At 35.6% G+C, this 14,849-nt stretch overlaps 1 protein-coding gene across 1 annotated transcript; it reads right to left on the bottom strand.

Moving 5' to 3' along the window:
- Positions 1-4,897: 4,897 nt before the first annotated feature.
- LOC112842904 (deleted in malignant brain tumors 1 protein-like) lies at positions 4,898-13,894 on the bottom strand. Its single transcript, XM_025900444.1, has 5 exons — positions 11,680-13,894; positions 11,469-11,533; positions 7,070-7,378; positions 5,031-5,339; positions 4,898-4,923 (listed from the first exon to the last, which is right to left on the bottom strand). Exons 2-5 carry the CDS (start codon positions 11,506-11,508, stop codon positions 4,898-4,900), a joined length of 684 nt encoding a protein of 227 aa, XP_025756229.1. The 5' UTR covers positions 11,509-11,533; positions 11,680-13,894.
- Between the last annotated feature and the right edge of the window lie 955 nt (positions 13,895-14,849).

Genomic DNA, 14,849 nt, shown 5'->3' with positions numbered 1-14,849 from the left:
AAATCCAAAGACTCACAGCAGAAATTACATCAACAGAGAGAAAGAGATATGCTATGGGGGTAAAGCACATGAAGAGGAATGAAACACTTTACACGCCAACCTCAAAGTTTTTAACCACTGACAGTTTTCTTTAAGTGGTAGATACAAAAACCACTAAATGTTGCAACACTGCTGATGCATTGCATCAAACCTTACACCAGAAAGCCAAATGTCCAATTAAGGCACAATTATATTTTGCCCAGATTTATTATTTTTTAACTTATCTGGCAAGTTATTAGTAAGGAAAGAAAGCTGTGCATATTTCTGCTTTTTATTTCATGTGAGGAAAACCACAGACTGAAACTCATCAACTCGTCAGTTTATTTCTGATGCTGTCAGTCAAAGTACATGTACCTCTCATTCAGTGATAATTTATATAAACCTGAACTGTTAAAAAAATAGAAAAATAATGAGGAGAATATAATATTCACTGGGACACCAGAGAAATACTGTAAATTAACAGAAACTTACCATTATGAAAAATACAATTTTTTATTAACAGCTTGTGTATACGTGCAGATTTTGTTTGTAAGTTCAAGAATTTACATTTGTAAAAACAATGAAAATATGGTTGAACACTGTTATGTTACAAGTAATCAGACTTCACTGTTGACAAATCTTTAGTCCATGATTAATGTAATAAAATGATATATAATCCATGAAAAGTCACAGTACTGTTGTTACACTATTAACAAGATTTATAATTATCTCTACTCTACATTTTTGATTATATCAAGTGTAAATGGGTTTTTACATGTATTCTGACAAAGTAAAAGGGGCTTATTCTTTAGGAAAAATCCAGAAAATGTTACTGTAATAACAAAATATTGTTAATTACAACTCTTATCAAGTACATACTCAGTGATCAGGTATGGTTATTTAACATCAATTTCTGTTAAGAGAACACAAAAGAAAACTTTTAACAGTTTACTATAAAAAATAAAAGAATTCTGTTCGAAATGACTTTTACTGAGCCTTACTTAGAAACAAAAAAATCAAACCATGTAGCAATTAAGCCAAGGATACACTAAATTTAGAATCATACTAAATATAACACGTTTGGATACTTGTAAACAGTAATGTTTCAATCCAGGTGCAGTTGACAATAGGCGCAGTTCAAGTTTCCTGTGAACACAATGACACAGTTGCCCATCCTCAAGGAAAGAAAAGTTGTCTAAAGACCAGGGCTCTCTTCTTGGCAGTGTCTTTGTCAGTACTGGTAGAATAAGTGATATAATCAGTCTATTTCAGGTTGCACAGTGAGTCTAGCTCAACCAGGATGACATGTCGATAGGTGCAGTTTTGGTTTAGTTTGCTGTTTATCTCAAGAGTGTGGTAGAGACACCAGGGGACAGACTATTACACGAGAGAGCAAGAGTGAGGGAGAGAGTGTGAACAGGTTAAGGATGTTGTTAGACAGGCTTTCGACTGTGCGTGTGGCTCCCTTATGGCCAGAGAGCGCAGGTTAAACAAATCAATCAACAGTGGACTTCTAAGCTTCAGAATGGTGTCAGTTGTGTGGGTGTCTAAGGAATGTGTCATTTAGGCTATGTTCACACTGCAGGTCTTAATGCTCAATTCTGATTTTTTGATCAAATCCGATTTTTTTGTCTGCTTGTTCACACTACAAATAAAATGTGACAGCAAACGCGCTCTAGTGTGAAGCCTCAAAGCGGCCCGCATGCGAAAAGGAGACATCACACACAAGACCAAACAATATTGTTTGACTGATGGCCTTAATATAAAGACTTGTTTCAGACTTTACGTTTCCCAATTTTGCTTTAAGTTATAAAGTTATTTTGTCACTTACATATGGCCTAATAATTATCCTTATTGCTGTTTTAGAGAGGAGCGGTGCTTCAAAGGATAGTTGCAGAGTTCTGTAAGAATCTGCAGATTATACAGTACAAATAAAATGTTCACGTTTCTCCAACATTGTCTTCCCAACAGTTTCACTGGATGGCGAGGAAGCATTCAGATATATCAGATATATTCAGAGATACATTTTTCCCTTGTTGCTGGCTATTTGAGAAAAGTATTGAACTTCATTTCAAAAGGTTGAATATTCCAAACTGTGGCCTTGCAAATGTCCCATAATCCACAATGGCCTCTTTGTGTAAAGTCAGTTTCCTTGCTTTGCTGAACGTTAACTGCTGCTAAAGTTTCACTGCAGAGTGCCTGACATACAGCCCTCGTTTCTCTTTTAAAACTAAAAGGTGAAATCTGATTTGTTGTTAAATGGCCCCTTATTTAATCCTTTCACTTCCTAATGATTTTTAAAAATCTAAGCGATTACAAAAGATTAACTACAGAAATACAAGCCTGTAATGTTACAGAGATTTACAAATTTGCTATATAAATTTGCATTTTGGCTATAGCAAGAATAATATAGAATGTGAATATGTGAAATATAGATTGTGCATGCGTGCAGATTAGAGGGAACAGTGGTTGTCTGTAAGATTCTATTCTATTTCTTCTGCTGCTTCCTCCTCAGCATGAATGTCTTCAGCTCTGGAAACATCCGTCTCATCGTTCTCCTTTTTGGCTGATTTCTGCCTTTTGTTGACCTGGAGAGACGGTACACAATCCATGTTACTGTTCATACACTTTTCAGCCACTACTCAGTTTATTGCATGCATTTCTTTAATCTGATGTACCTTATAGTAGAAATGAAGGGCAATGTTCTTCAAAAGCAGAATCAGTGGCAGGAAAACACATCTCAGCACTAGAATTTTTGGATCTGTGGAAAGAGTTTTGTATCATCAGTTATTATGAAACAAAGATCACTGGTTTTAAAAGCTTTGACATGAAATATTTGAAAACTTCTCATACATCATTTATGTTAACATTAAGGCGAAATGATTGCAAAAGACTCCTTACCATCAATAGCTCGCCATCCTAGAGACACATGGTTTAGGAGGCGTGGCTAATGATGGCCAGTATGGTGGCCTCATTGAAACACTATTAGACTGAACAGCAGCCACTACGGATATGTTTGGTAGTCTTTAGCTAGTTAAACAATTCTTGTTATTTTACCTGCATCACAATTATATGATCTTAAAGTGAGAGTTTCAGGTTGATTTTGAAAGATTCAACAAAAATATTGAACGTGCTGTGAAGGAAATACTATTTTATAGCCACAGTCTTCAGCAGGTGTGGTTTGTTTCTTTGTTCATCAATTGCTCATACTACAGAGCATAGTTAGTGAAATTAATTGTACAGTTAAAAAACAAACCAAAAAAGTCAAATTCTTATTTTTGATTCAAGGTTCTTTCTTTATCTTTTACTACAGTGATGTTTAACAGCATCCATTTCAATATGTTTCAGTTAATCTACTAGCTATTTAGTTACTGCTGTGGGGATTATATCATTTTAATATCATGTTTATTCATTCATATTCGTTCATATTCTTTTTATTCGTGTATATCCTTTTATTAAGCTTTGAGTAGTGATTAAAACATTTATTCAATATATTACACATATAGTTTCATTTATGTTGTTACACATATTACAAAATGGGCTTACAGAAGAGCCTTCCGTCTGGTAAGAGGTTATAAGTTTTAGTTGGCGAGGTGAGAGGTGAGACAGAGTGCACTGAGGTCGAGACATACAGTCTGCACACACATACACACATACACACACACAGTATATAGGCTCATTTCTAGGTAAGAGTTGAGATATATTCTGCTTGCAACTGCATTTTGTGCCGGCATAAGTGACAAGTTTGTTGTAGGATGTACTGCTGATGTTCTGAGATAAGCGGTCATACAGCAGCTACAGGAAACACCTGGTTTGGGAGGCGAAGAAAATGTTCTTTTTGAATGTGTCAAAGGTTGTCATTGCTGTAACTCATGCATGTTATGTATCTGCTTTGACGCATGAGGGGGCGTTATAATACCCTGATGTATAAAATATTCTGAGTATGCTTTCTTGGGGGGGATTTTATGCTGAGGATTGTGACAGTGTATTTCCTCCACATGTGTGTTTAATAAAATCATTGTTTTGACGCACTTGGACCTGTGGTCGTTTGTCTCTCACCTCAATTACGAACCGGTAACAGTTTTGGTGCCGTGACCCGGATTGAGGAGGGACGTTGTTTGGTGGTTTGGCTGAGGTCCAGTGGTGTGGTCAAACGGACGGACAGGAGCCAGCAGGTCAACTGAGTGACGGGCCCTTTATAAGACAGGTAAGGCAACAGAATAACTAAACAGAATAACCTAGGAACCATAGAATTAACCTTTAGGACAACAAGTAGACTTAAACATAATACAAAACCGGCAAGAAACACAGGAAAATTCAAAACACTGCGTCTAAAGACCCAGGACCATGACAGCATCAGTAATATCATGAAAAAGATTCAGAGAATCTGGAGTAATCTCTGTGTTCAAGGGACAAGGCTGGAAATTCAAACTGGATGCCCATGCATTATCATGACAGAATCATTAGGCACACTTCTGTCATAGAAATCACTGTAATAGAATAACAAGCAAACAGTATTTTTCCTGTCACTTTATCACTGTAATATAAAGAATTTAATTACCAGTAACAGAGACGTTGACAGAGTCACTTGTGGAGATGCTGGAGTCGTGTGAATATTCACACTGGTACAATCCATCCTTGTCAAAATCTACTTGGAGGATCTTGAATGTAGCAGAGTTGGTAGTTGATGGTTTTGTCTGACTGAATGAGCCTGAAATCTGCTTCAGAGTAAATTCTCCTTGTAGAAGCTGTTGGCTTTGAGGTGATATTGAACAAGTGATGCTGACGTCGCTTCTCCGGTCAACTTTACCAGCAGGAATCATGAAGATTCTGGGCTTTGGGAGGATCTCTGAGGAAACATCAGTCATGGAGAGATGATTCAATTAAAAATGGCAAAAGATTTACCTTATTATATTAAGAATGATACATTATAAAGATTATTATTATTATTATTATTATTATTATTATTATTATTATTATAAAGAATTATAATTATATAAAAAAATTCTCACCTGAGCAGACAACACCAGCGTCTTTACTGTGTGTACAGTCATGTGTCCCAAATCCTCTGTTCTGACACTCAGTCAGAGATCTCTCACTTCCTGAACAGGACACATCATCAAGCCAGATGGATCCACTTCCCTCACCAAAGCTGGCTGATACAGCAGCACTCTGTGCCGTTCCACAGCCGAGCTCTCTGCAAACCACCTCAGCATCATTTATGTCCCAGTTATCATCACAGACTGTTCCCCAAGCGTTGTTGTAAAAGAATTCAACTCTTCCAGAGCACAAAGTGCTTCCAGATAATCTGACTGGCACACCTAGGCACAGTGAGCATAAAAATACATTTTAAAAAAGAAAATAAGATTTTTCATAGACTGTGTGTTATTCAGTGTGTAATTAGTTCATGACTGCATTCATTAATTTGCTCAATAAAAACATACTCCAAAAAAGTACGGTCCAAATAAACATACTAAAGGAATATTGTAGGGTCTTTCCATTACAGTTTGAAGTGCCTTGAGGCAACTGTTTTTGAAATAGAATTTAACTGTTTTATTTCTATGCTTTATGCTGAGCTCACATTGCATTGTTAAATGGTACTATAAGATGTTTCAGTAAACTATACACTACTGATATCTAGCAGTTTGTTTGCCATGCTGTGAGGAATGTAAAATGACTAACAAGAAAAATATGCACGCAGAAAAAAAAAGAAAATTTGGAACTGTGGGCATGGAAGCAAAATAAATGTGTTACAAAAGTTGGATTTTAAATTAAACACAAACTTTAGCTTTCATGAAGGAAGTTTAACCAAGAAAATTATTTAAATATAGAAAATAAGTATCGTTTCAAATCATGCGAAATTTCATATAAATATAGTCTATAACTTTAATTTCTTTAGCCCAGATAATTAAACTTTTCAGTTATATAAAATATGTGAATTTTGATTCTCCCACAGTCGTCACTACCCAAACTGTCCCCAATTCCTAAATAACCAAATTTCACCTGTTGCCAAATCACTTTTTATTGGTTGACATGATGCACTTTTACACTAATATGAAAGCAGTGGCATTTTTTTTTCTTTTGTTTCTTGCGCTGTCCTTCTAAAATCCAGTTTTTACCATTTGTTCCTCACTAAACGTGACGATAATATTCCGAAAAAAGCATTGCACATATTTTTATGATGATAACTCTGGTTTTAGCAGCCTATCAATACAATGTAAAAACTTGTGCAAAGTTTGAAGTCCAAACTTTCAACACAAGTTGAAATGGAGATTCAGCGTGGCTGTAGCTCATTGCTATTGCATCTTAGATCAGTCATGTTTTACAGAGGCTGTAAATACTGGCTTATTTTAATAAAGAACAAGAGTAGAGGTGGCAAGAGATTAATTTAGGATGGCACATGCCACCCCTGTAAATCCGCCCCTAACCACCTTGTGTTCCAGCACAGCTTTCATGCAGACAGAGGGGGTTGTAAGTAATCCAGAGAAGTTGGAAGACCTGTTGGAATTAGTAGCACCAGCTTTCAATCCTTGATCAGCTGCAGAACAGCTTTAACCTCCTAGGACCTGGCGTCCACATATTGGACATCACATTTGGGGTTATTTAGACCAAAATACTCAATTTTGCTCTACAAGGGCCTGATATCCACTTACGAGGACATTATACTGCTGCTGTTCTATCGAAATTTTACATGAACATCCTGTGTCTGTCATTTTTCTTACAAACAAAAATCAGGTAAAAGAAATCTGGTAATTCTGTTTTTACATTCATCGGCCCCCAATATGCCCAAATATCAAAGAGAAATTAAAAATGCATGCCGTGGAAGAGTTCAGGTCTTAGGAGGTTAAATTGTAAACTTTGAATTTTGTCTTACCTGAAAAAGGCCTTTTTGTATGATTCTGAAATGTACATTATTTTTCAGTTTTGGGCAGTTCACCACTTAACTTTGTACAATTTCAAGCTATTCACTGGACTTGAATGACTTGAATTGCAATCAATAAAAATTGGGGTGTTCTAAAATTTTTGACTGGTAGCATACATACTGCCTTACCTGAACAGATGACACCAGCATCCTTACTGTGTGTACAGTCATGTGTCCCTAATCCTCTGTGCTGACACTCAGTCAGAAATTTCTCACTTCCTGAATAGGACACATCATCAAGCCAGATTTCGCCTCTTCCTTCACCAAAGTGAGCTGACTGAGTGGCATTCAGGGCTGTTCCACAGTCTAACTCTCTGCAGACTACCTCAGCATCTTTTACGTCCCAGTCATCATCACAGACTGTTCCCCATTGTCTTCTATAGTAGTATTCAACTCTTCCAGAGCACTGAGTGGACCAGGCTAATCTGATGTGTGTACCTGAACACAGGGTACATGCATTTTAAATACAATATTTTTTTTCATAGTTATTGCTTATTTAGGACAGCAGCTTTTCAAACATCTTTGTTAGAGTCATTTCTGTATAAGGTTCAGTCACCTGAAGTTCACTTAATAGTAAGCAATAATGATTTAACAGGACAACCGAAGGAAAGAAAGTAGAAGCTAAATGAGCTAAAAGCTCAAAGGGAAACACAGAAGCCAGAAAATAAGAGAAGTAACTAAAATTCAGTGGACACCAAAGTGGCCATTGCACACACTGTACCACAGCAGCATGTATGACAAAGCTGTTGGAAAATTTACAGTGAATGAGAAACACTAATGGATAACAGACGTTAAAGCTCACTCAAACACACAGTTGATAATGCAAAAAATAGCAATAGGCACATATAGTCACACACTAGCTTTTCTAAGCTATTGTAATTCTTACAATATAAAAGGTAACAAATATATTTCTCTCTGGATCACAGATGTATGGACCATACAAAACTGTACTTTCTATATTTATAAAATGATTTTTAATAGTTTTTCAAAAAGATTCTTAATATTAGTATACAATTAATTATTAAGTAATTAAATGATTTATCAAATAATTTCCATGCCTTTTCAGGTTCTCCATATTTGATAAGGTGCAGGAAAAGTTGTCGCAAGTAGCCTACGGCAAAACGGAGGGTGGAGGTGTAAAGTGTCTGTAATTTATAACTGTGTGGTACAAACAGGACCAAGGTTTGCCTTCTTATGCATGAATGTCTAACAGTAAACAGTTAATAAAGGACAGTGAGATGTCCTCTAGTAAATGAATAAGATGTTTGTTTTGGATGGTCAGCCATAGGTCCTTTAACTGTATGCTGCTCTTGTAAGATGCATTCTGTTTGTATTATAAAGACACATACAGCTTCCTAAACTCCTTGATATCAGTTTGAACTGAACCTGTTTGCAACTTGATGTAATGTACATATGATCTGGACATTATATTCACTTAGATGTAATGAGCCCTGCTTGAATTTTTGTGTTTATGCTTAGTTGTTATGTCTGCTGTCTTCTTGCTTAGGTCAGTCTTGAAAAGGCCCACGTTTTGATTTTTCAAAAAGTATATTAAAATATTACTTAAAAACTCAGGACAGCTTAAATTTGAATGATAAATGAAGGTGGAGTGTTGGCAAAACTGCTCTCGATAATCTGAAAGTCCTGCTGAGCCTGACCTGCTCAATCTGCCTGTTTTATTAGAGCACACATGGTCAGAGCCTCACACTCCATCTCCTATACATCACATGTTGACTAAAGTGTTTAGCAAGAGGAAACTGATCTGTTACGATACTAAATTCAGTGAGGCTTGTTTACTTGTGAATGGTAGCTGGGTTTCCATATGACGCATGGCTGGTAACTGATCTCAGAGCAGTGACAGGAGACCAGTGGCAGCTTGCCTCGCCCTCAAGTCACCCCTCAGTTTACCATCAGAACAATACACATGCACAAAACCCCAGAAAAAGCAGCTGTTTTTACCATCCCGGTACATAGAGTCATATAGTGAAGATAAAAGATTAACGTGATTAATTAACATACATGAGCAAAGCAAACAAACATCAGAGGCTAATTAAAGGTTAGTTTTCAGTTTAACCTGCTGCTTTCTGAATACTGCATTTTCATTTCTCTCCTTCCTCATTTAATGACAAAACTCAAATGCATATGTAAATGCAAAAAGCTGTTATACAATAAAATACGCACTCAATACACAGAGGCAGTGAGTCATTCCCCAATAACAAAAGTATAAGTGAATTTGCTGACATCTATGAAGAGAATAAGACCCCAGCTCTACACCAGCCAGTTCTGGTATTCTCTGGGGAATGACAGTCTATCTTCCTGTTGCTGGGCTGTGAGCACACAATCATGCAAACTTCATGTCATTTTGAGAAACTGGCATGGTTTGTTCTGTTCGTTCTTCCACAAGGAAACAGACACTGGTCCAGTGGAAGAAGGTTGTAGAAGGGCTGATGCCTTTCTACAATCATGTTGTACTCTCCTCATATAAATACTTGTTTTCTGGTACCGCTAACACACAAGACTGTGCCGGGAGACTCACCAAACCTCTGAGCAACTGCACCTGCTATCAGTGCAACCAATACTGACAAAGACACTAAAAAAAAAGCTAAACTACAAAACAATAAGTCAGCGGGGTTAAGGGGAGTGTAATGACATTTGACCACTTTTCCAAGAGTGTGAACAAATATTTCATTACGTTTTACAGTGAACCTGAACTGTACCTGCTGTCAACTACACATGGATTGAAAACAACGTTGCTGTCTGCAAGTGTCCAAACATCTTCAGGTATGTGGAGCACCGGTTTAAAACAGCAGAGTTTTGAAATGGGGGGCCACTGTTCTTTGTTGGTTTGTTTGTTAACTGTAGAAAATGCTGAAAACATAAATGTGTGTTCTAATTGTTAAAGCTAAATCTTATGATTCTCTTTTTCTCTCTCTTTTTTAATGTAACACAAACATGGTGTAGTTTTAACTACGTGAAAATTTATATGAAATGATAAAGAGGCCTTGGAGTAACAATTCTGTATTGCAACATTATTATGACATTAAGTTAATATTTTATTAATATTTTATTAAGTATAGATCTTTATTTATATAAATCTTTATTGATTATCTATAATCTATAAAAGTGCCCATGATTTCATCTACATGAAATCACATTTGTGACAGCGCATTCTTTTGGTTACAAATATTTGGCCATAACAGAGTCTGTTTGCAATTCATTTAGCAAATATTTTAGCATCATTACATAAAACAGAAATGCTGCAGACTAAAACTGTTTCTATTCTTTTTCCTTTATTTTTTTCTTTTTCTACGTTTGTGGTTGTGTGTTCTTTTTTTTTTCCTTTGCTTTAACGTTCAATGAATAGAATCCCTATGAGATGATACTACGTTCTGAAACTATCCAAACTTTAAATAATAGAATTGCTTTCATGTTAGGCCATTTGGTATTATTACCTTAGAAAAAAAAAATCTTTTCAACTTTCTCAATGTCCCTGTTTCCATGTATTTCATATCTACTTTTTCAATATTTTCCATGTCAGTTACATCCAATAAATCTTGAATTAATTTGAACTTTATCATTTTAATAATAATAATGATAATACTAATAATACTACTACTACTACTACTAATAATAATAATAACAATTCTTATTATTGTTATTATTATTATTATTATTATTGCTAGTAGTAGTAGTATTTCATTTTTGATCCTTTTTTTAATTACATCATAACCTTATGCTTTATATAGTCAGTTTGTAAAATATTGTATGTACTTATCAAAACTAATTTTAAAATACTTACTGGGCTATATATTTTTAAAATTTCATTTAATTATTAAAAAAATAATAGTTTAATTTGATTTGATTTTTGATTTTATTGATTAGCATTCAAATATCTCAGTGAATACAGAATAAAGATTACCACAAAGCAAGAAAGCATGAGACAAGGCTAATCAAAAGGTATTGGCTGAAGCATTTGCTTATTACGCCAACCCTTTTAATAACCACAACAACACATTAATGGCAGGAATAGAAATGACAAAAAAGATAAATAAAAACACAAAATGAATCTAATTAAAACAATGACAATGAAGTACTGCATGTATAATAGGAGTGACAAACAAAAGAAAACAAAATTTATGTAGTTCCATGTAATCAATATAAAAACAAACATGTTTTTTCATGGTGGTTGTGGAATGTTTGTCAGTCTGGTGCTTTCAGTAACTCCTTCATCCATGTACAGTTTAACATTTGATATTATTTACAGAAGATTTTCGGCTGTTAAAGTCATGTTTTATTAACATAATAATATGTTAATAAAACATGACTGACCTGCAGCAGCTGAGGATGCAGAGAGATAAGAGACTGTAGAAAAGAAAATTTAACTCGTTATGCTGAAATAATAAATTGTTCCTGTTTCGATACAATTTAAAAAAAAAAAAAGGAACTCAACTCTCATTATCAGTCCCTGACAATCTGTGTTAGTATACCAAAAAAAGAAGATAATTAAATGATATGAAATGCATCTCACCGATGGCCAAATTGAAGAAGTTTCTCTGTTGTGTCCACATGACTGATACACAAAATGTGTTCTGTCTAAATGAGTCATGAGTGGCAGAAAATAATAATAAAAAAGTTTTAAAATACATGAATTTTACAGTCAGCCAGACAGAATAAAAATGAATTAGTATTTTCACTAGTTCTGTATTTCACAACAGTTAGAAAGCTGAAGTGACGGGTACCTCTTGACAGTTGCAGTTCTCTACAGACGTCTGCAGGTATTTGTTCCACTTGCAGTCTCAAACTGATGTGATGTTGCGTGCCGTTAAACCACAGTTTCACAGATTTAAACACAGATCCTCTGATTGATATTTGAACCTCTCTGCTGCAAAATAACCTCAGAAACCGCAATGTTTGTGAGTACATCAAACATTTTCTCACACTAGAAACACTTCAGTCTGAGCCATGCAAATGTGCAGATCACTTAAACCTTCTTTCTAAATTAAGTCCCTCAGGACCGTCTGGTCTTTTTTATCCTCTCCTGATGAAGAAGAACTGGGAACCATTTTTTCCCTAACAATATTTTCACATATTAAACATCTGATCATTACCTACAAAAAAAAGGTATTTTAATAATTGTGAGCCTGCACAGTAAAGATGATGTCAACAGAATGTTTAACAGGTCTGACATCTAAATCATTAAGTATCTGGACTTACCCAAAATTGTACTGGACTCTGTCTTTTTCTATGTTGTCTCTTCTTTAAGCTGTGGCCTTCACATGTTTCCAGCACACTGCTTTCTGAAACACCTGCAATCAAACTGCACTTACCACCAGTTTAGATTCTTCTGTCTGTTTGTGTTAGTGACACTCAGGCTCTTAGTTACTTCAGTGTTTAAAGTTCACGCTGATGTCAGTGCTTCCATCTAAGACTTAACTTCTCTCTTCTACTCTGTCACAGATTTCTCCTCAGTGTATCAGCCAGTGTATCAGTGCTATCCAGAGGTGGGTTGCCTGATCATCCTCAATGTATTATGACCTCTGTAAAATCTACATGGATTGACCCTTGTTTGTCAAGACTAGTGCAAAGGAATCAAAAGGCTCAGAGCAGAATTTACATCTACAGAATTAAAGAGACGAACTGTGGGTCTAAAGCGCATGAAGAGGAAGTTCACATTTCATACCTGCCTCAGAGGTTTTAACCACTGACAGTTTGTTCCAGCCTCAGTGATACTTGTTGTTGACAGCTTAAAAAAGGCCAGTCTTATCAAATGTCCGATCAATGCTGTAACTGATGGAAATATGTATGAAAGCACAGCTCTGTTGAAACAAACTGTTAGTTATTTCTTTGGACATATAACTTTTTTCCCTTTTATTTAACTACCATCTTAGTAAGGAACAAACGCTTGTGAACTTTTCTGTTCACTATTTAATTTGACATAATTTTATTTCATCCACCATAGGTTGGTACTAAGTGGTGTTTAAATGAAGATCACACCCAAATGTTTATCAGAAACAGCGAGGACAGCCACAGGCTGAAACACGTCCAATTCTTTCAGATACCATGTGATAATAAAAGCATACATACTGCATTATTATACATTTTAAGCACTGTTTGAAATTGCCGCTTTCAGTCAGAGGTCAGCTGACTGACTGTTAGTTGTCAGCAAGCAGTCAGGCACTGGGAGTCCCCCCTCTTTCCCTTGGGCATATGTGCTTTCCACTATAAAAAAAAGCATCACCAAGGATGGTGTTTTCGCCTCAAAAACTGTTGTCAGTGTTATTGTAGGGTCTTTACCTTCTAATACAAAGCACATTGAGCCCACCGTTTTGATTGAATATTAAATATATAAATAAAACTGAATTGAATTTCACATCCTTGTGATAGCTTTTGGTTGTAAACCTCTTCACCATTTTTCGTAAAATAAATGGATGAAAGTTTACAGACCATCTGACCATTTAGACATTGTACGCTCCAAATCACCAAAACTATTTCCAGTAAAGTTCTTCATTCATCTATTTCAATCCAATCTAATAAACAGATACAATTTAAAAGAAAATTCAAAACTTAAAAACAATATTCTTTCACACAAGCTTCCTCATAGATTCCAAACCAGATATTGAAGTTTTTCCTGAGATCGATAGAACTGAATTTTTCATTTAGCCTATTGTTTGTATTATAAGCATGAAGCATAAGCTTCATTTTTCTGTTAGGTTACAGCTTTTGTTGATGTATTCTTTAAATTTCTTTAAGCTTTTAAATTGTGCAAAAGTCTTGAGCGACCCATAATTTTTCTATATTTTGCACCTAGTTCTATATTTATTTAAGTGCTCTCTAAGTTGTTCTTCTTGTTTTAAATTATTTTCAGTCCTGTCCTCGTACCTTAGAGGGGAATGTTTTTTAACCTCTATTTTAACCTTGCAAATTAAAACATACTGGATCAATGTTAACTTGATAGATGTGTGTTGTGTAATTTATCAGCTGTTTGGGCTGAGTTTTAGAGGCTTAATCAATAAATAAAGACTGTGATTTGAATACTTTTTGCTGGGACACAGTAAAAAAAAAAATTGAAGCTGATTATTAAAATGAATCAAAAAAGTGACGTAATAAGCAGCAGACAACTTCAGTAAGCAGGCAGGGCTGTGATATTTACCGCTATGACCATCGAGGATTACCAGTAGTTTTAAACACAGTGCCAGAGTTTTGTGCTTCTCTTCAACATGAGTGTTTGACTGACATTATTAATCATGCGAAATGTGTATATATTGTTGCACAATTGGAGTGTAAATATGTAGCAAGCCTGTAAATTAATGTGCTGCCACACTGCTCCCCCTGGTGGATACATAAGACATTACCACCGGTTTTCCTGAATCCTCCTTAGGCGCGTTACTACTCAGAGTTGCATCATCCACATCACAGGTGGGGGACATCATTACGGTCATCTATCAGCCTGCAGTCGGTTAGGATTACATTATGGTCATGTCAGAGATGAGGCTGTTTCTGAATACTGGTTCAACACTTTGATCTGAAGCTTATGGCTGGAAGAACTCTAACTCGTTGAGTCCAGGTCCCTCGTTTCATGAGAGTTTATGTGTGTCCTTATTAGGATAATGATTTGTGTGGTGTGTGGGATAGGTTTACATTGATAAATGGCAATTATGAGATGTTATAAGTATTTACTTTCCCAAAGGAGCAACTCAGTAACATACTTCACAATAAACTTAGCAAAGCATGTTTTAGGCTGACATCTCTCCTCATGAAGGATGGAACGAGATGTCTTTCAACAACATTAATGTATGTTGTTGAAACAGTTACGTTTCATAAATTAACACCAGTTGTAAATTATTTGCAACTACGCGATAGTAACGTTATCTGCCTGTAGCAGCTATGTCTAATATTAAAACTATAATGT

Source organism: Oreochromis niloticus, linkage group LG18 (assembly GCF_001858045.2).
Source record: "Oreochromis niloticus isolate F11D_XX linkage group LG18, O_niloticus_UMD_NMBU, whole genome shotgun sequence".
Lineage (NCBI taxonomy): Eukaryota > Metazoa > Chordata > Actinopteri > Cichliformes > Cichlidae > Oreochromis > Oreochromis niloticus.
Note: the sequence above shows the minus strand (reverse complement) of the source record. Positions and strands in the feature narration are given on the sequence as shown.